Source organism: Nothobranchius furzeri, chromosome 14 (assembly GCF_043380555.1).
Source record: "Nothobranchius furzeri strain GRZ-AD chromosome 14, NfurGRZ-RIMD1, whole genome shotgun sequence".
NCBI classification, from domain to species: Eukaryota; Metazoa; Chordata; class Actinopteri; order Cyprinodontiformes; family Nothobranchiidae; genus Nothobranchius; species Nothobranchius furzeri.
In genome coordinates this window covers 62,175,918-62,202,441 of record NC_091754.1, presented here as the reverse complement: position 1 = coordinate 62,202,441, position 26,524 = coordinate 62,175,918, and the positions used below count along the sequence as shown (strand labels likewise).

Genomic DNA, 26,524 nt, shown 5'->3' with positions numbered 1-26,524 from the left:
TTTTTGGGAGTGGGGGTGGGGAGTGGCTCTGCACCTGCACTGGACAGGGGAGCAAAAGTTCATGATGCATTCAGGGAAAATTGGTGTGTCCAACTATACTGAAATAAAAACATCTAAAGAGGTTTATTTGTGAATGCTATGAGTTTTCTGTAAAATGATTATTGCTTAAATATTGCACATGAAATTAGCTCATGCCTGAAGTCTGTTAAGACATTATCAGCTGGAAAACCCTAAATTTTTAATGTATCAAGTTTGCAGTCTCATTGTTCGTGAAAGCAGCATGTGCATTGTAGATGGAAAGTACCGGAGCTGCCCTGGATCTCTCCAACTTTGTCAGTCTTTGACTAATTCTACAGAGGAAAAGAGGAATAACTCCACAGCCCAAAAAGGTAACATATAATTTAAAATATTCCATGAAATCATTTACACTTTTTTTAATAAGACAATTACAGCTCTTATCATGCTAAAACAATTTGAACTGAATTGAGCTGTGCTTGTGAGTTTTAGGTAATTTTCTATCAGAGACTATTGTTTTCTTTCAACTTTAAGGTATGTTTAAAGAAATAAAGACACGCTTTACCTACTTACATTTTTAAAACTTATTTTTAAATTAAAACAAAGTGGCTGTCTGCATGGTAAAGCTACGGGGCCTGAAGTGAGCTGTATTTGTGAGGACTCAAAGTGTAGTTTTCAGTAATTTTGTATCAGGGACATGGTTTTGTCTTATGTAACATTAATAATGCTGTACATTTCAACCAGAGCAGTGTTGTTCTATTTTGTGATAGGGTTCATTAACATTATAAAAATGATTCAGTGTGATGGAAGGTGTACAATGAAATCTAAAAAGAGAGAAATATTATTTTGTTGGGAAATCTAATCTTTCATAGGCAATGTGGATACAATAATCAGTTTTTGACATTTAAAAAAACCCACTAGTGACGTGTTGGCCACGAACGAAACGGCTCTCAGAGCCGACTTGTTTATGTGACCGTTAGGAGAAAGGTCCCTTCTGCAGGAACTGGCTCCCTCTTGGAGAAGTCAAAGTGAGTTACATAGACTGTACCCGCAGGCCCTGGAGCCACTAGAACACAGCAAAACTTGAGCGCACATGTGCAGCGGGCCTCAGTGAAGCTGACCTCCAGTAAAAGCAAATAGGCTGTGCGGTTAGTTTCTGAGATATTACACTTTATTTTATAGGTTATTCTTAACCCTAACCCAGACTGCACCAAAACAGTTCAAAGTAGGCTACTTTTTAGTGCTATGTTTGTGCTGGTTTGTGCTGTTGAAATATAATTTGTGTTGCTATGGTTTCTGAGATATAACAAGTTTTATTGTTGTGTGATGCTCCAAAACATTCCAAAATAGTCTACATTTTAGTTCTTCGTTTGTGCAGTTAAAATTGGGGCGACAGTGGCACAAACCTATTTGCTTTTACTTTTCAAGTGGGGGAGATCAGCTTCACTGAGCTCCGATGCTGTGAAGGCAGGGAGAGGGGTGGCATGCACAAAATGCCTGTGAGACAAATTACATTAACTGATAAGACCTGTAAATATTGGTGGGGACAAATCTGTAAGAGGAGAAAGGAAAATCAAACAAAGCTTCAGAAAGGTGAGGACATGAGTGAAAACAGGACAGGCACCAAGGTTTGGACAAATTTTAACTACAGTGACAATTAAAAGACAGAGTGTAGATTGTGCAAAGGGTAAATATATCCAAAAGGCTATAATAGTTCAAAACTAATACAAATTTTACTTGCAGAGTTTGTTTTTGTCATTTAAAATGTGTTTATGTAGCTCTCTGCTTCATGTTGAATAAAATAAGTTATTTAAACAATAAACACTTGATAAAATGTATATTGTAGATTAGTAATTCAGTTTACATACAGTTTTATATAATTTCTGGTGATAAATTCATTTAGGAAACGAAAAATATGAGGAGCTGTTTAAGAGCCGAAAGAGCCGGTTCATTTTAGTGAGCCGAGCTGTAAGACCCTAACCTAGCAGCAGCCAGATCTCTATGTGTAGCCTCGTGTAGAGTCTACACATTTAGATCTGGACTCTCTGCAGCAGAAACCGGCTGAAAGAGGGAGGGCTGTGTGGTAGAATATTTTGAACTGACTGAAGGACGCGGAAGGTAGTGCCCGGCTGGCACTAGCTGGCTGCTGCCAGGATAGGGCTCTTGATACGATCGTCAAAACGAACTCCCACCCTACAGCAAAGTGCTGACACACAATTGGATTGACCCATTTTGGGCCGGATGCCGGACGCTTTTAACTAGTGATGGGAACCCTGGATCTTTTAAGAGAACCAGTTCTTACGGCCAGCTGTAACACACCAAACATGGCTTTTTTGCTAGATTGGTTATCTACACTGAACAAAAATATAAACGCAACACTTTTGTCTTTGCTCCCATTTTTCATGAGCTGAACTCAAACAGTTGAAACTTTTTCTACATACACCAAACACCCATGACCCTCAAATATTATTCTGAAATCTGTCTACATGTGTGTTCTCGAGCACTTTTTCTTTACCAAGATAATCCATCCCACCTCAAAGGTGTGGCAAATCAAGGGGCTGATTAGACAGCTTGAATAATGTAAAGGAGTGCCTTAGACTGCCCTTCATATTTCAAACTTTGCTAACTTTATTAATAACTCTGCTAAATAGTCATAGCCATAGTTCAAATTATTGATAAACTTGTGTTAAATCATCTAATCTGACATCTTTCCAGACATGCAGAGCCAATGCCCCTCAGGAGCTGGGATTCCAGAGGATTTCAATGAGAAAGAGAAAACAGGTGAGTGACTTCCACATTCACGTGATTGTATGAGTTGTTGTGACTCCTGGTCTATCCACTAACTATATTGGCAGACATCACTTAAAGAGCAAGTCACCCCCAAATCAACTTATTTTTTGCTGATAAACTGTATCAATGAGTGTCTAATAGTGCTGTAGAAATGTGTGGTCATTATTATGGCTTTTTAGTGCATCTTATTTAGAGTTTAAAAATTCAGCCTAAGACAGTCCACCAGTCAGCAAGCTGGGTTCTCTGTCGGAAACCTACACTCACCCTTTCCCTCCGTGATTATGGGAAATGTCCGTTCTCTTCTCAATAAGATGGACAAGCTCACAGCACTGACCAGGTTGCAGCAAGACTACAGACAGTGTAGTCTGTTATTTTTTAAGGAAACGTGGACGGATGAGCTCATAGCTGACTGAGGTTTCACTGGGAGAATTTAAACTCACGTGGGCCGACAGGAGCGTGGAGTGTGAAGCGCAAGAGTGGGGGTCTGGTTGTGTTTAATAATGAGAAATGGTGCAACCCAGCGTATGTGACCATTAAAAATAAACTCTGCACAAATGACATTGAGTTACTGGCTGTTGGTCTCCAGCCCATTACATCCCGAGAGAGTTTTCACATGTAATTGCGCCAGACGCCCCTCCCTGGGTTGCCACCTTACCGCGGTGAGAGGGTTTGTGTGTCCCAATGATCCTAGGAGCTATATTGTCTGAGGCTTATGCCTCTGGTAGGGTCACTCATGGCAAACAGGTCCTAGGTGAGGGATCAGACAAAAAGCAGCCCAATGACCCATTATGATGAATAATATAAATTGACACAGTGTTCACTCACCCGGATGTGGGTCACCGGGGCCCCACTCTGGAGCCAGGTCTGGAGGTGGGGCACGTCGGCGAGCGCCTGGTGGCTGGGCTTTCACCCAGCCCGGCCGGGCACAGCCCAAAGAGAAAAGGTGGGTCCCCCTTCCAATGGGCTCACCACTTGTGGGAAGAGCCAAAGGGGTCAGGTGCAATGTGTGATGGGTGGAAGCCGAAGGCTCAGATGCGGTCTGATCCTTGGCTACAGAAGCTGGCTCTCGGTACGTGGAATGTCACCTCGACTAGATATAGTCGGACTCACATCAATACATGGGTCTGGCTCTGGAACCAGATTCCTTGAGAGGGGCTGGACACTCTACCACTCTGGAGTTGCCCCCACTGAGAGGCGCCGAGCGGGGTGGGCATACTAGTTGCCCCCCATCTTGGTGCCTGTACATTGGGGTTTACCTTGGTGGACGAGAGGGTAGCCTCCCTCTGCCTACGTGTGGGGGGACGGGTTCTGACTGTTGTCTGTGCTTATGCACCAAACTACAGTTCAGACTACCCACCCTTTTTGGAGTCCTTGGAGGAGGTGCTGGAAAGCACTCCTTCTGGTGACTCCCTCATTCCGCTGGGGGACTTTAACGCTCACGTGGGCAACGACAGTGAGACCTGGAGAGGTGTGGTGGGGAGGAACGGCCCCCCTGATCTGAATTTGAGTGGTGTTTGTTGTTGGATATCTGTGCTCGTCATGGCTTGTCTATAACTAACACAATTTTCAGACATAAAGGTGTCCATATGTGCTCTTGGCACCAGGATACCTTAGGCCGCAGCTCGATGATCGACTTTGTTGACATTTCATCTAATCTGCAACCGCATGTCTTGGACACTCGGGTAAAGAGAGAGGCGGAGCTGTCAACTGACCACTACCTGGTGGTGAGTTGGCTTTGATGGTGGGGGAAGATGCCGGTCAGACCTGGCAGGCCCAAAGGTATTGTGAGGGTCTTCTGGGAACGTCTGGCAGAGTCTCCTGTCAGAAGAAGTTTAAATTCTCACCTCGGACAGAACTTCCAAAATGTTCTGGGGGAGAAGGGGAACATGGAGTCCGAGTGAGCCATGTTCCGTGCTTTCATTGTCGAGGTGGCTGACCGGAGCTACGGCCGCAGGGTTGTTGGTGTCTGTCGTGGTGGCAACCCCCAAACCCACTGGTGGACACCAACGGTTAGGGATGCCGTCAAGCTGAAGATAAAGAGTCCTATAGGGTCTGTTTGGCCTGTGGGACTCCAGAGGCAGCTGATGGGTACCGGCAGGCCAAGCGGAATGCGGCCCAGGTTGTCACAGCATGCTGCATAGTGTTGGAACCCAAGTTTTTTTCATTTTTATTCGTGTTTTTTTAGTGGTCGAAGGTTACATTACTAGATTACTGCCTATGTGTATATACATGTACCTATATCATAATTTTCTTCTGATTATCCCCTTAAGTGTTGGTGCTGCTGTAACAAGTGAATTTCCCCACTGTGGGATCAATAAAGTGTATTCTATTCTATTCTTCCTAAAGGATTATTAGGAACACCATACTAATACGGTGTTTGACCCCCTTTTGCCTTCAGAACCGTCTTAATTCGACGTGGCAGTAGCCACATTTACATGCGCATATTTCATCAGATTGAATGCCCAATCAGATAAAAAATTCTGCATGTAAACATGTCAATCAAATATTCTGATCCGATTTGGCCCGATCGGATTGAAATTTCAATTCGATTGAGGGAGGTGGTTTTGTCCGATCATCATTCTGATTGACGTGCATGTACACAGCTATTCGGATTGTTGGGGTAAAATAATGCCCACTGCGCATGTGTGCAACAGCGAGCGGGCCTCTCCGCTGTCATTTGGACTGCCTGACTTCAAAAATTACAGCGTAATCAATGAGCAGAGGCTTTTAAATTTGATAACAAGCCGTCCCGTTTCAGTAATATTTAATTCAGAACTTGCATTTTGTAGAAGTAAAATAAAAATCTGATTATTGCACAAATCACTCGACAAACATTTTCAAATCTGTACTGGAAATACCCAAGTTTATTGCGGAGGTTGCAGCGCACAGATCCCCGTTTCTGTCAGCTTTGAACGCAGCAACTTCTGCAGCAGGTGATGGAGACGCCAGAGACGCTTGTAAAGAAGACAGGATAATATCAGTTTTACAGACCTGATTGGAGGCTGATGTTGGGTAGGAAAACATCATCGGTTAAATATTCTGGACAACAGTAAAGTCCGTGTTAAAAGCACATTAACGCAGATGACCTGAGATGCTGTTCGTTAATGATGAACACAGGCTTCTAAACTTTCTGAACGTCTTCTGTTGTTTTATTTTAAACAGATTTTTCTCAACAGTTTCAGCTGATTGTCACATGTTAAGAATAATAAGCCACAACAGAGCTCAGTAATAAAACATGAGTCTAAACGCCCCCATCCCCACTCTGCGCCACAGTGCAGCGCAACGGCATATCTGTCACTTCAGACCCACGGACCAGCTGATCAAGAGGCAGAAACATAACCCTCCCTTATTTTAATCAACAATAAAAATGCAGCAAAGCATAGATCTGCAGTTATTCACTGAAGAAAACGTAACTTCTATGAGAAAAATAAAAATATTGAAGTGAATAAATGAATCGGGAAAGCAGGAAGAATTGTTATTTCTGTTTTTACATTTTTCATTTCGTTTCATGGTGTTTGTTTACAATTTTTCTTCCGGGAAAGGCAACTTTCTGCGCATGCTCAACCTATTTAATCGGATTAAATGCTTGATGCATTTATAAGCACGGCATGATCAGATCATTTCAGTTTGTGTCCATGTGAACAGTGATTCAGAAATTCCGATCAACCAAGATTTGAATTGGATTGAGGAAATTTGGTGCATGTAAACATGGCTACTGAGTCAACAAGTTGCTGAAAGCATTCTTTAGAAATGTTTGCTCATATTTATAGGATAGCATCTTGCAGTTGATGGAGATGTGTGGGATGCACATCCAGGGCACGAAGCTCCCGTTCCACCACATCCCACAGATGCTCTATCGGGTTTAGATCTGCTGACTGTGGGGGCCATTGTAGTACAGTGAACTCATTGCCATGTTCAAGAAACCAATTTCAAAAGATTGGAGCTTTATGACATGGTGCATTATCCTGCTGGAAGTAGCCATCAGAGGATGGGTACATGGTGGTCATGAAGGTATGGACATGGTCAGAAACAATGCTCAGGTAGCCTGTGGCATTTAAACCATGCCCAATGGGCACTAAGGGGCCTAAAGTGTACCAAGAAAACATCCCCCACACCATGACACCACCACCACCAGCCTGCACAGTGGTAACAAGGCATGATGGATCCATGTTCTCATTCTGTTTACACCAAATTCTGACTACCATTTGAATGTCTCAACAGAAATCCAGACTCATCAGACCAGCAACATTTTTCCAGTCTTCAACCATCATATTTTGGTGATCTTGTGCAAATTGTAGCCTCTTTTTCCTATTTGTAGTGGAGATGAGTGGTGCCCCGTGGGGTCTTCTGCTGCTGTAGCCCATCCACCTCAAGGTTGTGCATGTTGTGGCTTCACAAATGCTTTGCTGCATTCCTCGGTTGTAACGAGTCACTTCAGATATTAAATAAATAAATATCATAATAATAATAATAATATACGGAATATTAAACATTGAACTAAACTGAATACGAGTTCAACGTACCATTACACCCCTAGTAATGATTGTGGGTTGAGACACCTGAATCAGAATGCGAAAACAGTATGACTCAGTGGATTTAAAAATACACACAGATGATGGAAAAAATCAGAGTATGGGGAAGCTGGCAACTCCTCCTTTTGTTGCATTTTTAAAATGGGAAGTGTGGGTGAAGTTATACTCTGGGGTGACTTGCTCTTTAAGGAAATTATTACTGTTATGTCTATAGCTTGACATTAGATCTATTTTTCTTTTCTTTGCAGCATCTTTCAAAAGATAAAAGCTGAGAAACAAAAGCAATGGGCTCGACCAAAGTTCTGAAGGTCAGTCAATGATCAATGGCTTACTGAGATTGGCGTGCCTCCGTTTCTTTTTATAATGCTTTAAGTGGATTTTTTTTTCATAAATTTCATATCACTCTAGATGAACCCACCTTGTGCACCCAAAGGCCTACAGGGAAATCAAAGAAGAAGCAGACCAACAAAGGAACACCCACCCATTCCCCTTCCCTGCTCACTGTCCATGGTTTTACTCAAGGTTTGGTTCAGATTTTCAAATATTTAAGTAACTGAAAATGGCTAACATGCAATTCATTCTCCCCATAAAAGACTGAAAGAGATTACCTTAAAAAAAGAAACTGAGGTTTGACATTTTACAACAAGTATGAACAACTTAACTACTTAGGGGCAGCAGTAGCTCAGGAGGTAGAGAGGATTGTCCAGAAACCGGAAGGTTGCAGGTTTGATCCCAGCTCCAACCAGAGAGTGCTGCTGTCATGGCCTGCTGAACACTGGCGCCACCGGTCCCTCTGACCACCACCAGCAGGCAAAGCGAGTTAAGTGCCTTGCCCAAGGAAACAACAGCAGCAGATTGTGTTGTGAAGCGCCTTGGGGGCCTTAGAAGGCGCTATACCTATACAGGCCATTTATTCCCATTAATTTCACATTGTTGTCCTTATTATAAATACAGAAATGTATTTGGGATGTTTGAGTTCACATAAACCTTTATAGAAAGATGGAAGTTCATCAAATCATTACCATATTAACATTTTAGGCACAAAGATACTTGACTTCAGTTTTCCTTCAGTTAGATGCTAAACTTTTTCTGTTTATCAACAACAATTATAGATCTGTTGATACATTTCCTAGCTACAGTTCAGAGTCTAAAAAAACCTTGTATTAAGCCATATAATCTAAAATGTTTTTGTAGATCATCCAGATATGATGAGCCAAGAACCTTCAGGAGCTGAGTGGTCTAAGGAGTCAAATGGAAAGGACAAAACAGGTGCGTGGTTTCCACATTCACACACACGGACAGAGATGTTTTGCTTTCGGACTTCTCAGTCTCCTGGGGAGTGTTGTAAAGCAGTTCCCCGCCAGGACAACAGGGCGTAGCACTGCTCTGTGTTATCCTGCCCAAGATAGTGCATTTAATATTATATAATAAACACAGAAACTGTGCAAATAACAAAAGTCAGCAGGGATAAAAAAGCTGTTTACTTGGTTTGTGGTGATCTTGGTAGTTATAAAGTTTAACAGCTGCAGAAAGGAAGGATTAATGACAAAATGCCTTCATACACCTAGAATGCGTAAGTCTGCTACTGAAGGAACTCTCCAGCTCCGTTGTCAGCTTCACGCTTGGGATGGGAAACATTGTCTAACCCCCAAATTCCACTACCTCCGCTCCGACACGAACGCCGGAGCAAAATCGGTCCCGTTGTAGTCAATCAGAGCAATTCCACTACTGCGGCTGTGCTCCGGCAGTGCGGCGCCGTGCGCCGTCCTCTGTTCCGGCGTCCGGCAAAAATAGAATCGATCCTATTTTCGCCGGACGCCGGAGCACCTCCGCAGTCAATGGACAGAAATCACCATCGCCCAACAGGAAAAAGAGCAAGCACAACTTCCGTTTTTCACAATAAATCGATAAACAAAAGGCGTTTTTTGTTTCATATGCACAGGTTTAACAACTTTTAACAACTATCAGTGGCGGCTGAAGTTTAAATGCACAAAAGTTAGCCATAAATACAGTTTTCACTATCAAAGTAGTCACACTTTGTTGATCCAAACACTGCTGATCTCTACACAAATGATGGGCAGATTAAACAGTTCATGCCGATGCTTCTCCAACACAACGGGTGTTTGGATCTAACTTCCGCGTTTATTGCTCGGACTGTATCGCAAGATCTTGAAAATCCCGCGCATGCTTGTTTGCCCACCTCAGGTCTCCGCACCGGAGCGGAGCCGTTGTAGAGCGCATACCGGTAAAAATTGAGTTCGGAAGCGAGCGGCTGCGGAAGGCAGGGGCGGACCGCAGCGGAGCGGAGCGGAGGTAGTGGAATTTGGGGGTTACAGACGTTTGAAAAACTTGTAGTAAGTAATTTAATTTCAAATATTTCTGTAGGTCCAACCACGCTGAACCAAGGTCCTTCAGGAACTGGAATCTAAGCCCAGATATAAGCCCAGTAGCTATGTATTTGTGTTTATAAATGTAGGTGTCTTTTTGGGGTTGCTGCGTGATGTTCTTGTGCATTGCAGCAGCGCCATGCAGCAGTTTGTTGTCGTAATGTAGTCCCCGGTCTAAAATAACTCCTGTATTCCTTCCTGTTATTTCATTTGCAGGCTGTGATTATTGAGGTCACCAAAAAATAGGATCCTTACAGAGTATTTTTCATCACTTTTTAATATGAAATGCTAGCTAAAGCTAACCAAATATTGCCATCTTAGGAAATTGACTGGGCTGGTTAGAAAAGGGGTTTTCCCACTGATCCAAGTCTGTAACCTTGCACTGCAAGATGAATTTTTGCAAGATTTGGAGTTTTCTGGATGGACCGGACACGGACTGAGCTGTGAGCTCCCGGCTGCTGAGTTTTGTGTGTAGGGAGGGGCGGGTGCTCTATTTGACTGGCCAATCACAGAGCGTGAAAACAGTCAGTTACCCAATGAGGATTTTCCTTCAGCACGATTACAGATATTTACAATTTTTACTCGTTTCACTTGTCAAAAATGCTTTATCCGTACCGGATACTCTTCTGAAACTAATCCAAACAGTCAGAATTGAAAACACAACCTAAACATGATGTCATGACTTTAACTAATAAAAGCATGTTTCTTTTTTTTTTTTTTTTGTTACAGACATGGATCAACAGGATTTAACCTCTAAGAAATTCAACCGAAAGATTTGGAGCAAATCTGGGAAAGAAGCGGTTTGGCAACAGCTTGGTCGGTACATCACTCTTGAAAGAGTTCCTGGTAAAATGCTGTGTGTGAAAGCACTCAGTACAGAGACAGCACTTTAGAACAGAAGTTGGAAAGATGTAAAAAACTGCATCTATAACCACATCCCTGATCAAAAAAGAAAAAGGCTGTAGTTTTTGCGTTAAAAGCAGCAGGAGCTGAGTTAATGCATGTAATGTTACAAGCAGAGCATTTAATGATACCTAGTTATTTTTATTTTATGAGACATTGGAAATATGTTAAAAACTATAATTATAACAGCATTGCAGATCAAAAATGTTACAAGCAGAGCATTTTATGGTACCTAAAGATATTTAAATTTTATTACATGTTGGAAAGATGTTAAAAACTATAAGTAGAACAGCATCACAGTAGCATTGCAGGGATTAATCGTTTTGACTATTAACCCTGGTTAACCCCAAGTAAATAGATCTTCAACACCATCAAACTAAAACAAAAAGACAATAGCGTAACTCGTAAGTACAAAAACAAAACTGAAACTGAACACGCGCCCGCAGCAGAAGCATGATCAGTGAAAACAACCATCGGGACTCCTCCATTTCTACCTCGGAAGAGGTTGAATTCTCCTGTGTGGAAATAGTTTAGATATATTAGATATCATCCCACACAGGAGACTTCAACCGCTTCTTAGGTGGAAATGGAGGAGTCCCGAAGGTTGTTGTCACTGGTTCTGCTTCTGCTGCGTGAGCACGTTCAGTTTCACTTTTGTCTTTGTCAATGAGGGTCACGCCATAGTCCTTTTTTTATTGTTGGTGTGGTAGACATCTTTAAGGGGGGTTATCAGGGGTTAATAGTCAAACTGGTTAATCTCTGCAAGCCTACATCACAGCTCAAAAAAGAAAAAAAACTGTAGTTGATATGTTTTATTTTAAAAGCAGCAGAAGCTGAGTTAATGCATGCAATGTTAAATGCAGAGCATTTAATGGTACCTAAAGTTGTATTAATTTATTAGAAGTTAGAAATATGTCAGAACTACTAGTAGAGCAGCATCACAGCTCAAAAAGAAAATAAAAACAATATTTGAAAATTTTCTTTTTCAAAGCAGAAGGATCTGAGTTCATTTATGTAATTTTATGCACCGTGTTTACTTTATTTGGTATCTAAAATTTATATTTTATCAGCAGATGAATTAGAAAGATTTTAAAAACTGCATGTATAACTGCATTTTAGCTCAAAAAAGAAAAAAGTAAACATATTCAATTTTAAAAGAAACAGGAGCTGAGTTCATATATGTATGTAATGTTTAAAGGTGCCTAAAGTTTATTTTAGTTCAACTGTTGCAGTCACAATTGCAAAGTTTAATGAAATCCTTTTTACTTCAATAAAATAACTACTTTGTAGTAATTTCTGTCATGTTTCCTGTTATTTATGTTCTGTAACTAAGATTTACAGGGAGCTGCACGGCTGAATGCAGTTTGAATCCAGCTTAGTCTTTATGGTGGTTGCATATTTTTCCTATGTATGTCTGGGTTCCTCCAGGATAATTTGATACCTTTCACCATCCAAAATCATTCTATGTTTATTAGTCGATGAGCCGATACCAATATTTGATATTAATATCACTGCTTCTGCAGTACTGCAGACGTTGTACCGATCTGTCGTGGTGAAGAGAGAGCTGAGCCAGAAGGCAAAGCTCTCGATTTACCGGTCGATCTATGTTCCTACCCTCATCTATGGTCATGAGTTTAGGGTAGTGACTGAAAGAACGAGATTGCAGATACAAATGGCCAAAAATAGTTTTCTCCGCAGGGTGGCTGGGCTCTCCCTTAGAGACCCGCTGCTCCTCCACATCGAGTGGAGCCAGTTGAGGTGGCTAGGGCTTCTGGTTAGGATGCTTCCTGGACGCCTCCCTGGTGAGGTTTTCCGGGCACGTCCAACCGGGAGAAGGCCTAAAGGAAGACCCAGGACACGCTGGAGATACTATGTCTCATGGCTGGCCAGGGAACGCTTTGGGATTCCCCCGGAGGAGCCGGCCCAAGTGGCTGGGGAGAGGGAAGTCTGGGCTCCCTTGTTTAGGCTACTGCCCCCACGACCCAACCCCGGATAAGCGGACGACAATGGATGGATGGATGGATGATATCACTGTTATGGCCGATAGCTGATATTTGCTGATACAGATATACTGACATGCTTCTAAAATAAGCAAATTTTGAACTGATTGAAAATTATTAAAGCTGAATTTACGTTGTTATGTACACACACCACACACATTTACGCTTATGAGAATATTAAAATAACTGTCACATGGCTAAACAAATACACACCACCCCCCTAACCATCTGAAACAGATAAACAAATGGAAACAAAATGGAAAAAAAAATATTTGTTGTTAATATTGACCAAGTTTTATTTATCGGACCAATACCAATATGTTAAAAATAACTTATTGATGCAGATTGTGCATCCCTAATGTTGATGATTGTCTGTCCTTTTAGTTTGCAGCATTTGTGTGGTGCCTCGATGAACTGTTACCTGCTCAGACTTCACCGCACAACTTGGAATAGGGAATTACAGAAAAAATCCTTATCTAATATTATTTAAGCTAAATCCTGGTGAAGGTTCTCCGAAATGCAGTTTGTGTTATTCCTTGTAGATTTGGGTTGAGGCAACTGAGTTGTTTTGGTTATTTGAATATGTTTCACTTCTTATTTGAGGAGCTTTGTCAATTCTGACCAGAATAAGGAGAGGGATAAGCTCCAAAATCACACTACAATACTTGGGCTTGATGCTCCACTCATTCCACTTTAATATTACAAAGCTCTTTGGATTAGAAGCAAAACATTTTGAAAGTATAAAGAAAATCTAGCAACTTACACACTCAAACAAGAAAATAATTAAGCTAATATATTTTATTTTTTCTTAAGAAAAACTAAACAAAAATTTTAAACTGATAGAGTATTTTATAGGCAAACATTAAAAGCTTCTCTGTGATTCAAGATGTTAAAATTTTACTTTGCTATTGCCAATTTGATAATAAACAAGTGTTACATATTTGTAAAAACAGTTTGATTAGTTAAAATTGCTTTGAAAGTTTAAGAATTTTTAATTTTTCATGTGGAAATTTAATCAAAAATTGGTTAGGGAGGAAATACAGAATTGTGAGGACATCACCTAATCTGCCTAGCAACGGTTGTGGGTCCTCACAAGTACACCAAATAAATATTTTTTTTACTTTGATTTTTCAACAATTTGAAGTGAGATTCTGACTCTTCACTCACATCTAGTGTCAGATTTTCATGGCCCAACACTACAGCTATGCAGGAAGTGGATGTCCTCACAAAGATAGGTAGGGTCAGTGTCCTCACAAGTATATATATACATGTATGTGTGTGTGTGTGTGTGTGTCCTCCCCAACTCAGTGTAAGTGTGTGTGTGTGTGTGTGTGTGTGTGTGTCCTCCCCAACTCAGTGTAAGTGTGTGTGTGTGTGTGTGTGTGTGTGTGTGTGTGTGTGTGTGTGTCCTCCCCAACTCAGTGTAAGTGTGTGTGTGTGTGTGTGTGTGTGTGTGTGTGTGTGTGTGTGTGTGTGTGTGTGTGTGTGTGTGTGTGTGTAAGTGTCCTCCCCAATTTAGTGTATGTGTGTGTGCGTGTGTGTGTGTGCGTGTCCTCCCCAATTTAGTGTATGTGTGTGTGTGTGTGTGTGTGTGTGTGTGTGTGTGTGTGTCTGCATGTCCTCCCCAATTTAGTGTGTGTGTGTGTGTGTGTATGTGTGTGTGTGTGTGTGTGTGTTATGTCCTCCCCAACTCAGTGTAAGTGTGTGTGTGTCTGCATGTCCTCCCCAATTTAGTGTATGTGTGTGTGTGTGTGTGTGTGTGTGTGTGTGTGTGTGTGTGTGTGTGTGTGTGTGTGTGTGTGTGTGTGTGTGTGTGTTATGTCCTCCCCAACTCAGTGTAAGTGTGTGTGTGTGTGTGTGTGTGTGTGTGTGTGTGTGTGTGTGTGTGTGTGTGTGTGTGTGTGTGTTATGTCCTCCCCAACTCAGTGTAAGTGTGTGTGTGTGTGTGCATATCCTCCCCAATTTAGTGTGTGTGTGTGTGTGTGTGTGTGTTATGTCCTCCTCCAGCTAGTTTGAGCCCTTCCCTTCGTCTTTAGATAATTGTTGTTTAGGTTTGTGTTTAGGTATTTGCCCTCCTCTGTTTCTGTTTTCCCAGTTAGATTATCAGATTCACCTGTCTTCCCTCCAGCCCTCACTCCACACACCTGCTGCCATTTTCCCTAATTACTCCTCCCTGTGTATATAAGCCCCGTCTTGTCTCTGTCTTGTGTCCGTCCATTGTTTTGTAATTCTGTCAGTCTCGTCTCGCTTGGATTATTAGGGTTTTTTGGTCTTCTCGAGTTCTCTAAGGTTTTTGGATTTCCAGATCGTTATCTGGTTTTTGGATTTTTGGCTCTCAGCCTTGGATTTACTTTTGTTTTTGGCTCACTTTTAAATAAAGGATTTTACTTAATCTTCATCCCTGCCTTGTGTCATCCTGGGTACTGCATTTTGGGTCCTACCAACACCGAATAGTGACAAACATTTGCTGTTTTAAACAATGAATTTTTCTTTTGCTTCTGGTCCTAGAGGTAATATTTATTTTCTCTGCAGCAATGCCAGTTGTTAAGATTTAACACCGACTGCCAACTTCAGAGAAATAAATCACTGAATTTATTTAATTTTAAATTGCTCATTGCTTAGCAGTAGATTATTAAGACCCAGATAAAAGTGGCAAAGTACCCTCCTCCTTAAGCCGGGCGTACACTGTACGACTTTTTCACTCGCAGCACTCAGCTTCAGCTCAAACTGTACGACTTCCTCGCAGAGCAGATCTCACGAGTCATGCGCTCACACTGTACGTCTGGTAGCAACACGTCGGCCCTAAAAATATGCTAAAAATAGCAGTTTTTACACAACACGTCAGACTGTTTTGTCTTGTCTTGCCTGTTGTCCTTCGGGAGCGCTGCAGGAGGACACACAGGGATTTATGGAGGTTGGATGAGGAAAAGGAAATAAAGAAAGTGAATCTGTGTTTTGTGATCAGTTTAATTTGACATGAACACGACAAACACGCTTTCTTGACAATCTTTGTGAGTAAAAAAAACGTGTAGAAACAAAAACGAACAACGTGTGTTATTAGGGAAATAGCGAGCGAGCGGCGTTGATGCAGGATTGAGTATGCGCCTTGAGCGGTTCTGGTACTTTTTGGGTCGCAGCTGCTTGCAGCGCCGCTTCAACAGTGCGTAAAGCCGGGCGTACACTGTGCGACTTTTTCACTCGCAGCGTTCAGCTTCAGCTCAAACTGTACGACTTCCTCGCAGAGCAGATCTCACGAGTCATGCGCTCACACTGCACGACCCAGTTCTCGCATGCGACCTGACTGCTCACACTGTACGTCTGCTAGCAACACGTCGGCCCTAAAAATGTGCTAAAAATAGCAGTTTTTACTCAACACGTCAGACTTTTTTGTCTTGTTTTGCCTGTTGTCCTTCGGGAGTGCTGCAGTAGGACACACAGGGATTTATGGGGGTTGGATGAGGAAAACGAAATAAAGAAAGTGAATCTGTGTTTTGTGATCAGTTTAATTTGACATGAACACGACAAACACGCTTTCTTGACAAACTTTGTGAGTAAAAAAACGTGTAGAAACAAAAACGAACAGCGTGTGTTATTAGGGAAATAGCGAGCGACCGGCCGGCGTTGATGCAGGATTGCGCATGCGCCGTGAGCGGTTCTGATACTTTTTGGATCGTAGCTGCTCGCAGCGCCGCTTCAACAGTGCGATACCCTCACGAGGGACGAGCGAAATATTAAACACACCAGAAGTCCCTGCGACCTCACGACTGCTGATCGGCAGCTGGTCACGTGGTGTTAATCGCCTCTCGTAACCCCCTGTACACTACACGACCGCTCGGCGCAAAACTCGCCCCGATGTCGTGGATTCTCGCACGACTGGAAAATCGGCTCAAAAAAGTGAAAAAGTCGCACAGCGTACGCCTGGCTTTAGAAAAAAGTGTTGTTATGCTGAAAGGTTATAATTAGAAGTGGAGGCTGTGCGGGTACTGGCCCAAAGCACTGCTCTCCGTCTAAAAAGGAAATTAATCTGATGACCTTATCATCAGCGCCTGGTCATCATGATCAGCCGCATTTTCTCCCTCCCCAACCCACCCCGCGCACCCAGGTATTTCCACTGGCCCCAAAACCACCTTAAACCGGTTCTCCCAACATGATCACAGGCCAGCCTGGACATGCATCTGTGGCCAGAGCTTTCTTCTTTTTCAGTCTCTCCTTTTCTGCTCCACCTGTCCTGGCCCATCTTAGTCCATTTTGCCTCTGGGGTGGGGGGTCTCTGCAGCGCTCTGCCAAACCTGGGGGTGTCTTTGTGCCTAGTTTGCTCCATTTGTGTGAGCATCAGGAGAGCAGATGCCCTGATGAGCTGTATTACTGATTGTTCATTAGGATATCATGCACGCCATGACCATCAGCAATCACTGAGCGGGTCAGATTAACAGCCAGGCCACCGGGAAGTCTCCCGTTTCTCCCGATTACCGGTTCGCCACTTTACATGCGCGTGGTGCGTGCACACACACACACACACACACGCAGCATGCCTCTGGTTGCCATGAGACGGAAGGAGGAAAAGAGGAGGAAAGAAAAATAAACAGCGTGACAGAAAGGCGAGGACATGAGTGACAGCAGGACACAGTTTTACTACAGTGACAATATGCAAAAGGAAAATATAACCAACAGGCTCTAAAAGTTAAAAGCCAATCAATATTTTTGTTTAGTTTTTTTTTGTCATTTAAAATGTGATTTATAGCACTCTGCTTCATGTTGAATTAAATAAATTATTTAAATAATAAACATTTGCTATAATGTATAGTAATTCAGTTTACACACTGTTCTGTGTAATTTCTGCTGATAAATTAAGTTAAGAAACAAAAAATGTGAGGAGCCTTTTGAGAGCTGAAAGAGTCCGTTTCATTTTAGTGAGCCAAGGCGTAAGAACCGGTTCTCCTTAAAGAGCTGGAGTTCCCATCACTAGCCACCACTGACGATAGCCCTATGGTGGGTGGCTAGGCTGTGGAGGCTTCCGTCCTGCAACCTGGATAAGAAAAAGACAAAACCCATAAGGACTATAAACATCTGACCACAACTGTATGCAGGGGCGCAGATAGGATTTTCAAACTGGGGGGACAAAGTTCCAATGTACCCTCCCCCAAACACATATACACACACACATACACAAACTATTGCAAGAGCCTTAACTAGAGCTCAGTCAGTTTGTGTAATTTCATCCAGTGGTTTATGAAAACACTAACACTATTATATACGTGTTTGAAGCCACTGTGCTGTGGAACGCTGGCAATAAAGCTCCGTCTGATCAACACTATCCAAGTCAGTCATTTGTTATTCTCCCAGTCGATTACGAACCAAAACCTCGTGCTTTATGCAAAACATCAACTGATTCTCAGCATACCAATCTTTACAGAAAACGTAAAATCCCTAAAAAAAATGCACATAAAATATATTTAAAAAACAATATTCACTTATAGGGTTGGCCATCGTTTGATTTTGAACAGTTCCGATTCCAATTCCTCGTTTCGATTCCGGTTCCTATCGATTCTGATTCTTTGAAGACATGACATGCTTTACACGAGCCAGCTAACCACGGGTCCTACTGGATGAAATAATCTTAACTTCAACATGAATTTTAACTCTATGAACAACAACATCACCTTCATTTAGACAAAAACATGTTTTGGAGAAAAAAAGAAAAACTTGCAGCACAACCAGTGTGTTTGTTTCTGACCACAACCAAAGTCTGGAAGCAGCCTCTGGGATGAGAGGCTAAACGTCTCCAACATATCCAGAAACGTCCAGCTGTTTCCAGCTAAAACTCTCAGGATGATCATGTCATGTCACGAAAGTGACGTCATCGAACCAGACACGAAGAAAAACAGCAGGCTGTAAGTTTAGCAAACTTAAAATCCTTCCTTTAGGAGGAAAAAACCACCATAAATCTGGCCATGTGGGAGTTAGCAGCTACGGAGAGGAGGTTATGTGGTGACGTCACATATGCAATGTGCCGATATCTTATTTGTCGTTATGCTAATTACAAACTTTTACAAGCTGATAAATCTCAAATGATGTGACTGGCGTGGTCGAAACACCCATCAGTACTTTTCATTTAAATTGCAGTACAACATATGTGCGATCCAGGGCGTAAGGCTAAGTGGATTAGAAAATAGCGTTTTTAGCCCCGTTGACTTGCGTTCATTTTTTCGTTCTTCTGGGGACCCGTGAGCCGACCGGAAAGGGAGGAGACTTGGGCTCCCTATGGACAAGAAATAAACTTCTCATGACTGCGTGAAGGGCTTACATTTGTGCAAATATGGAGTTACGCGTCATCATTTGTTGTGAGCAAGAAAACTAGTCAGGAGCAAAATATTCTATTTTTGGACATAAAAATGTGTTTTTATTTAACAATGACATTCAAACTGATGAAATAAGAGTGAATAAAAGACGAGAGACAATGTTACACAATAAAATATAAACAATTAAGTTTAGGTTTAAGAAATTTTTGTACATTTTGAATTAAAGCTTACCGAACCTGTTTCAGGCTGTAAAGACTAAAGCCTGGTTCATGCTTCTCCGTCAGCTCCACAAGGGACAGACACGCACGGATTGACAGAAGCATTTTGCTCTCATACTTCTCCGTCTCCTGGAGAGTGTTGCAATTCCCCGCCAGGACAGCAGAGGGCGTAGCGCTGTTCTGTGGTATCCTGTCATGTATCGGTCCAAGATAGTGTGTTTATATTGTGTTTTTTGTGTATATAAGACTTTTTAACACAGACATATTTGTCTCTCATCCTCCTCCACCTCTTCATGCGCTCGCCACCTCTAAACCCACGTTTCCTGTCATTTCCGTCCACAAATAAAACGCTTGCTGAGCATCTTTTCGCTCCTCCAGTCACGGGGGAATTAAACGTTCATGTTTTTAGAGTTTTTTCGCGAGGTGTTCTCCAAGCTGCCGCTAGTTATCCTCGGCTCTCTTTATGTTTTTGAGGGCGCAATGGCGGCGCTGTAGACGACAGCGGCGTCCTGACCAATGTTGGTCTTTCTTCTGTTAGACCAAGCACAGGTACGGAGAAGATGGAGTTAAACACCTTTTGAGTTGGCAGAATGTGGAGTCAAATGATCAGAAGTCCAGTCACTGTTTTCACCACTCATGAGGGGGAGAGCCTTGCAACTTCCAGCAGGTCCCGCGATCTGCTCCTGACAGTTGCTTCAGACAGACTCTCGCCGTTCTGCTGAAACGGCTGATTTTTATTGAAAAGCACAGGAATGTAACATATGCAGTTTGCCATACACACACGTAATTCTGCCATCTGCACCTGCAGATGCACGTCAGCTAATAGCCTTGTTAATGAAAGACCAATTCATCCCAAGGACATGCAACCTTGAGATGACCAGGACACATCCTGCAACATCCTTTGCTAACAAAGACAGTTGTTCTTGTATTGAGGAACTGAAGGAAGGAACACTTTCACTCCCTTTTGGAGTTCCTGCAGCTGTTTAGAGCTCGTGCAGGAGAGAAGCACAGAGAGGCCTTTGATATTATAACATGATTCCAAGAAAAGGCATATAATAATGTATTCATGATAATATATAAGGAGCATAAGTGAGAGATACATATTTGTTCATATAAAAGAGCTCATATGAGAATATATTTTCACCAATCACAAGCTTGCGTTGTCCATCTCGACTGACGGATGTTTAGAAAAGAGAGGTCGACTCCGTCCGTCCTTGCGGAGCTCTCCGGCAGGCCTGCAAGGACGTTGCGTGTCTCCGCGCTGACGCAGACGGAGAAGCATGAATCAGGCTTAAGTGGAACTGCTCTTCACCCATCTACCCATCCAGAAGTCACCACTCCTGCGAGGACTAGTGGTGTCTGTGAAACTGATCTGCAATAAATTAATCTGCTGCAGCTCATGTTTAGCACACTGGTGTGACAGACTATTTATGTTCTGCACACAGAGGTAGTTTATGAACGTGGTTATGGAGTTGCTTGGGCGATGACGAACGCTCGTGTCTCAAAATAAAATAACAGCCAGCAGCTTTTCTATGTTTTGTATCCCTACGTCCCACAAAAACAGTGATTTAATCTCACGTTTGGTAAAATTGCTTCTGCTTCGGGAATCATTTTACCGTTGTGATTTAAGTTGGATGAGGTGGAAGTTCCTGTACGTACGCAGATTTGGCCGTGAACGTGTACTGTTTCTAGACAAACAGCTTTGGGTAAAACGAAGACTAGGTTATGAGGCTAGGTTTATTTTAAGAATGTGAATGTTTGGGGTTTTCTCTTACCTGATTTTAAGAAGCACAAAACCACCACGAGGACATTTAGAATAAGGATGATGAAAAAAAGACCCCATCTATCTCTGACCAAACACTTTTCATTTGGAACTAAAGAGAAGAGAGAAAAATATAATAAAGAGCAAAAATGTTACAAAAGCACAATGACAGCAAATTTACCATTTTTAAAGCATGTTAAACTGATGTTTTGTTCATTTTCACGTCAAAGATTAACTTCTATGTTTACTGGAACATGAATATTATTCATAACGTTCTGGACTCTGTAAACATACTTCTTAAAAACTTGGTCATAAATAAAATGAGCGACAGTTTCAGTGGTCACACTGAGGCTTGGCACATGTTTACACCAGCTTGTTTGGATCAGGAAACATAAAAATAATGTAGAAACACTCAGATGAAGACGAAAGTTAACCTGTAGGTTATTGCATTGTTTTCTTGGTTTAATCGTTTGCTCATGCACTTAACTCTTTTTTTTTCAAACTCACAAAAAGGAAAGAAAAAACTCTAGAGGGCACTACCCACATGTGTCATTATACTAAAGGCTGACAGGAAGCTGAGGATCAAACGTAAAACTACCGACTACGGTACAACACCAGCGCAGTGGCCTAGTGGTTGAGTGTCCGCCCTGGGACTGGGAGATTGGGGTTAAAATCCCAATCCTCCCTGCTTGACACTCAGATTTACGGGGTTGGATTGGGGGTTACACCACCAAACAGTTCCCAAGCACAGCCACAGGTGCAGCTCACCGCTCCCCACGGGGATGGGTCAACTGCAGACGACAATTTTCACCACTCACCAGTGTGTGTAGCAACTACGAGACTTTAACAACCGCTCCAAGAATTTTTTTATTAAAGCAGTTAAGTCATTTTGACTAATTTACTGCCAATTACAGCTAGTCTTCATTTTAAATCAAATCGCTTGCTGTCATTGCCTAAAATTGTCAATTGTCGGTGCGGAGACATGCAACGCCGTTAAGTGTTCGTGCAAGGGCTCTCCGACGGGCTCACAGGCATGCCTAAAATTTTAAATATCCGTCAAAAATGACAGAGACCGCAGGCTTGTGATTGGTCAGGACACCGCTTCCTGTAAATTCATCAACATCACTGCTGTAGCTCTGTTAAAAGGTTTATAAATATTTAGCAGCAGACCCAGAACAGATTAAAAAACGCATCACAGAAAATGTCCAAAAAATATGAACGGTTATTCACCCGAGACTGAAGGAGTAGGCTACAAAATACGGAGCAAACATGGACGGAAATGACGGGAAACATGCGCTTTGAGGTGGCGACTGCATGAAGAGGTGCAGGAGAATGAAGGACAAATTTGTTTATGTTGTAAAGTCTCTGAAATATATAAATACATTACATAGTAAATACACTATCATGGACCAGATACATGAGTGTTATGGTGGCAGGACACCACAGAAAAGCGCTACGCCCTCTGTTGTCCTGGCGGGGAATTGTTTTGCAACATTCTGCTGCCTGTGCTGAAGTTCACATGGAAAATCTTTCAGACACTGTTTGATTTCCCCCTATTGGAAGCTCACAGAGAAGTATAAATCAGGCTTCAACATCACATCTCTAAAGCTGATCTTCACCCACGAATGTCACACGTGATCAGGAAGCAGAAAATCCGTGAGTTAGGAGATCGTTTCGAGATGCTGATGTGAAAAAAGCTAGGCAGTAACCGGAAAAGCTTCTGCTGCTCACACTTGGACAACGGATTGTGAAAGAACGCGTAACGCTAGAAACACACTAACGTATCCTGATGTAAGACGTGAGTCTACCCTTTGTTTTGGTTGTTTTGGTGTTTGCATCATCATAGAGCACAATGTTCTGTTACTCTTCAAAAACAGTAAAAGCGCTCAAAAGCACTGGCAGTCGGGGGCTTTCTGATCAGAAAGCAGCTGGCAGTGAATGAGTTAACAGTCAAAACCTTACCGTCGCACTTTATTTTGAACTCTGTTGATATTGCTTCCATTGTTTCCTTTTGCCTTTTGGAGGTGCAGGTGAATTCGACAGACTCTTGTGTGTTGCAATATGCCACAAGCTGTGAAGGGTCACCTTCAGTATTATTCCAACTATGCCAACAGTGAGGTTGAACTTTCCAGAAGAAGCCAACCCCATCATCTGGAGAAGAACAAGTGAGCAACAAGAAGCAGCCGGTTTCTGTTGCTGTGGTGTAGTTCACCCTAATGGTTGGTGCTTGAAGGCGTTCTGCAAGGGTTGAAAGTTGAAACAGTAAAATTTCCAACATTAACCTTTTTGTTTTTATAAATAACACTACTTACAAGTATTAGAATGATACATGCTAATATTGTTAACATCATTTTAACATAAATACATACATTGCATTATTAATACAATGTATGCATTTATGTTAAAAACCAACTAAAATGTAAGCTTTGCTTAGCTAATAAATCTTGAAAGTAAAATAAATCATGAATAAATCAATTAAAATACATTTGCAATGATGAAGCAGAATTATTTGTATCTTTATGGACACTCACGTTTCACTGCTAGCCTAATTTTTTTCTGAATTTCTGTGCTTGCGTGTTCTGCTCGTACTGTGTATTCCATGGCATCTTTCTGGCTCAGATTAAGGATGGTCAAGTCACCTTTGGAACAAAAGGTAGGGGAAAAACATTAGTGATTTACATTTTTATACACCTTCACTGGACAGGTTTTACCTGTTTGTGCGTTGAGAGTAAGTCTTCCTTTATAGAGATGGAAACGGTCCAATTTTATAGCCCCATTGCGATAGGTGGCAATCAAGGTGTTATTGGACAATATTGACCACTCAATAACTGACAGACTTAAAGATGCGTTGGCTCCAAAGGGCAGGGTAATATCTTCACCAACATACCCAACAGCTTCACTGATCGACGTAACGGGCACCACCAGAAGACCTGTGTAGAGAAATCAGTGTTGTAGTTGAATGTGCACAACCAGCAACCAGCAAAGTCCCAGGAGATAACAGTGGCAAACCCACAGGCCTGCCTGCAGCCTCTCACCCCCAAACCGGCTGAGCCTGCACCAGCTGGTGCCACCACACAGCCCCACTTCCCCCCACAGCCCTCTGTGTCTAAGTGCAATTTAAAATTGGAAGTGGGCACCGGCACTGGGGTGAGGCTGAAAGATCCCCTTGCCAAATGCCGTTGAGTGTGCTCACTCCTAAGGCACTAAGTGTTTGTGTGGAATGTCGTTGGTGGAAGTCTTTAATGTGCAAACAACATTGGGGGGCAGGTTGCCACAGGACTGTGGAAATGGGATCCATACCCACACCCCCGGACTTGCCCACCCCCCAAGGTCCTTTGTGCGTGTTTGTGTGATGATGTGAGGAAGCAGGAGGAGAAAAATGTATGGGGATGTGGAGGAATGGTTGGTTGGCCTAAGCCCTCCAGCGAGCCAGCTCCCCCACTGGCCCCAATAGGCCCCTCCATTCCAAAAATGCCACCCAGGACATGGAGACCCCAGCCCATCTAGCCAGGGCCCAAACAGCAGCATTGCAGAGCCCCACGGAGTCCAAGAGCACCAACCCAGCCTCACCCCAACAAAAATATCTACTCCCATCCCTGCATTTGCATAACTTCCAGAATATGTAAGACATAAGACTTCTAGGTAAGATTAGGTCCTCCCCTCCTGGACATCCCCCTACCCCATGATGGGTCAGAGTTTTTAATATTTCAGAGGAGCCAAGGTCCTCCTGAGGCCCCTAAACCTGGGCCATGCCCTGTTGCATGTTCCCAGTTTCTTCCTGGCAGCATACAAGTTAGGACCCAATCCTCAAGGCCCCGCCCAGATCCTCACATGGGGCCTACCACCCCCACCTTGAGCCCACAGGCCCCCACCCAGACACACTCAGGAGCGATGCAGCCACCAGGCAGCAACCCATGGCCACTGCCAAGACCCCCCAAGTGGACCCACTCACAACTGCCAGTAGTCCATCCACGAGGCAACCCAAGCACCTCCAGAGCGAGGCAGCAGCACCCCAGCCCCAGACCCCCCCCCCGCAGTGAACCCACCCCCAGGGAACGTCTGGATACTCCAAACTCAGACCCTCCGCCTCATGAAGTAGTTGTCATTTGCACTAATAATGTTTAAAGCTTAAGAGTTCATGACGGGAGATATGTGATGTTAGCAACCCAAATGTCGTCGTCATCTTCCTCCGCTTATTCGGGTCCGGGTCACGGGGGCAGCATCCCAACTAGGGAGCTCCAGACCGTCCTCTCCCCGGCCACCTCCACCAGCTCCTCCGGCAGGACCCCAAGGCGTTCCCAGACCAGATTGGAGATGTAACCTCTCCAACGTGTCCTGGGTCGACCCGGGGGCCTCCTGTCGGCAGGACATACCCGAAATACCTCCCCAGGGAGGCGTCCAGGAGGCATCCTGACCAGATGCCCAAACCACCTCAACTGGCTCCTTTCGATCCGGAGGAGCAGCGGTTCTACTCCGAGTCCCTCCCGAATGTCCGAGCTCCTCACCCTATCTCTAAGGCTGAGCCTGGCCACCCTACGGAGGAAACTCATTTCGGCCGCTTGTATCCGCGATCTCGTTCTTTCGGTCATTACCCAAAGCTCATGACCATAGGTGAGGATTGGGACGTAGATCGACCGGTAAATCGAGAGCCTGGCTTTCTGGCTCAGCTCCCTCTTCACCAAATGGTTCATTTTAATTTTTTTATTAGATCCAACAAATGTCAGTATCTGAAATTAAGAGTTAATAAAGTAGTAAATTAGTAGAGTTGGGGGGAAAAAAAGCCAATATCAAGCATCCCTAGTTCTTTTCATTCCATAGTTCGTGGATGGGGATCTATTATGTCACCAGTTAATCCAATCCAAAAATAAACAATAAAAATGTCTTCACAATATTCCTCTGTAGGTACTCATGGGGTAATTACGGGGTAATACTGTAAACCATCTAGTATCTAAATTTGAAACAAAACCTTCCAGTCATTAAACTTATTGTGGTTCTAAAGGCATCTTCAAAAATAATTTTCTGAGGACAAAACTTGTATTCAAAATAAAGTTTTAGTCTGTCTGGACGGGTGGCAGATCAATCAAAAATTACACTCCGAAAAATACAAATCACTGACAGAAATCTATTTTAGACCATGTAGCATCCACATTTCAAATATTCTCTCTGTGACAGTAGTTTCTGGTACTTTAATAATCACAGCCTCAAACACTTATTTAGGCGCCATTTATCGACAGTCATCTCTTAAACAAATGGCAATGCAAAGAGTAGCGTCTACTCCACTTCCCGATTTAGCTTTGTTTGGGTGTTAACACCACAAGACAACTTTCTTACCATCCTTCTCTTATTTTTTAAAGTATCATAGTAAAGAATATAGCTTTAGTTTTTGAACCTATCTATATAATAGATCTGAGAAAGTCACCTATCTTCCAGTAATATAATAAATTGTTTTAAATATTTCAAACATTTTGTAAGTTTTAAATGTTACTGAGTGATAATTTTTGGGAATATTAACAATACATACCTTGTAGAAGTAGAAAGACAGTTAAAAGACTCATTTCCACTGAGCGTTCGTGTTCATGTAAGCTGTGGGTTCCTCTGACTGTCGAGCTTTTCCGGAA

The 26,524-nt window shown here is 42.8% G+C and overlaps 1 protein-coding gene and 1 long non-coding RNA gene across 5 annotated transcripts; one reads left to right on the top strand and one right to left on the bottom strand.

The window, feature by feature from the left end:
• Positions 1-275: 275 nt before the first annotated feature.
• Positions 276-10,670, top strand: LOC139062686 (uncharacterized). Of its 2 annotated transcripts, XR_011516262.1 has the most exons (6): positions 276-389; positions 2,731-2,796; positions 7,586-7,645; positions 7,746-7,859; positions 8,532-8,606; positions 10,454-10,670. It is a non-coding gene; the product is annotated as an uncharacterized lncRNA (long non-coding RNA). The 2 variants fall into 2 exon arrangements; XR_011516261.1 differs by lacking the exon at positions 276-389 and having other exon boundaries at positions 2,635-2,796.
• Positions 10,671-17,238: 6,568 nt separating this feature from the next.
• Positions 17,239-26,524, bottom strand: si:cabz01074946.1 (CD48 antigen). 3 transcript variants are annotated; one of them, XM_015946612.3, is made up of 6 exons: positions 26,428-26,524; positions 23,618-23,836; positions 23,438-23,545; positions 22,869-23,144; positions 20,920-21,018; positions 17,239-17,653 (listed from the first exon to the last, which is right to left on the bottom strand). In XM_015946612.3, exons 1-6 carry the CDS (start codon positions 26,459-26,461, stop codon positions 17,625-17,627), a joined length of 765 nt encoding a protein of 254 aa, XP_015802098.3. In that variant the 5' UTR covers positions 26,462-26,524; the 3' UTR covers positions 17,239-17,624. The 3 variants fall into 3 exon arrangements, with proteins under 3 accessions (XP_015802098.3, XP_015802099.1, XP_070400393.1); XM_015946613.3 differs by lacking the exon at positions 20,920-21,018 and having other exon boundaries at positions 17,483-17,653; XM_070544292.1 differs by lacking the exon at positions 17,239-17,653 and having other exon boundaries at positions 20,757-21,018.

Bases quoted from the DNA above. Each gene is read 5' to 3' on its own strand.
- si:cabz01074946.1 (XM_070544292.1), bottom strand. From the start codon at position 26,461: ATGAGTCTTTTAACTGTCTTTCTACTTCTACAAG. The intron at 23,546-23,617 runs GTAAAACCTGTC...TTTGTTCCAAAG, and splicing joins TACTCTCAACGCACAAACAG to GTGACTTGACCATCCTTAAT. The intron at 23,145-23,437 runs GTGAGTGTCCAT...CAACCCTTGCAG, and splicing joins AATTAGGCTAGCAGTGAAAC to AACGCCTTCAAGCACCAACC.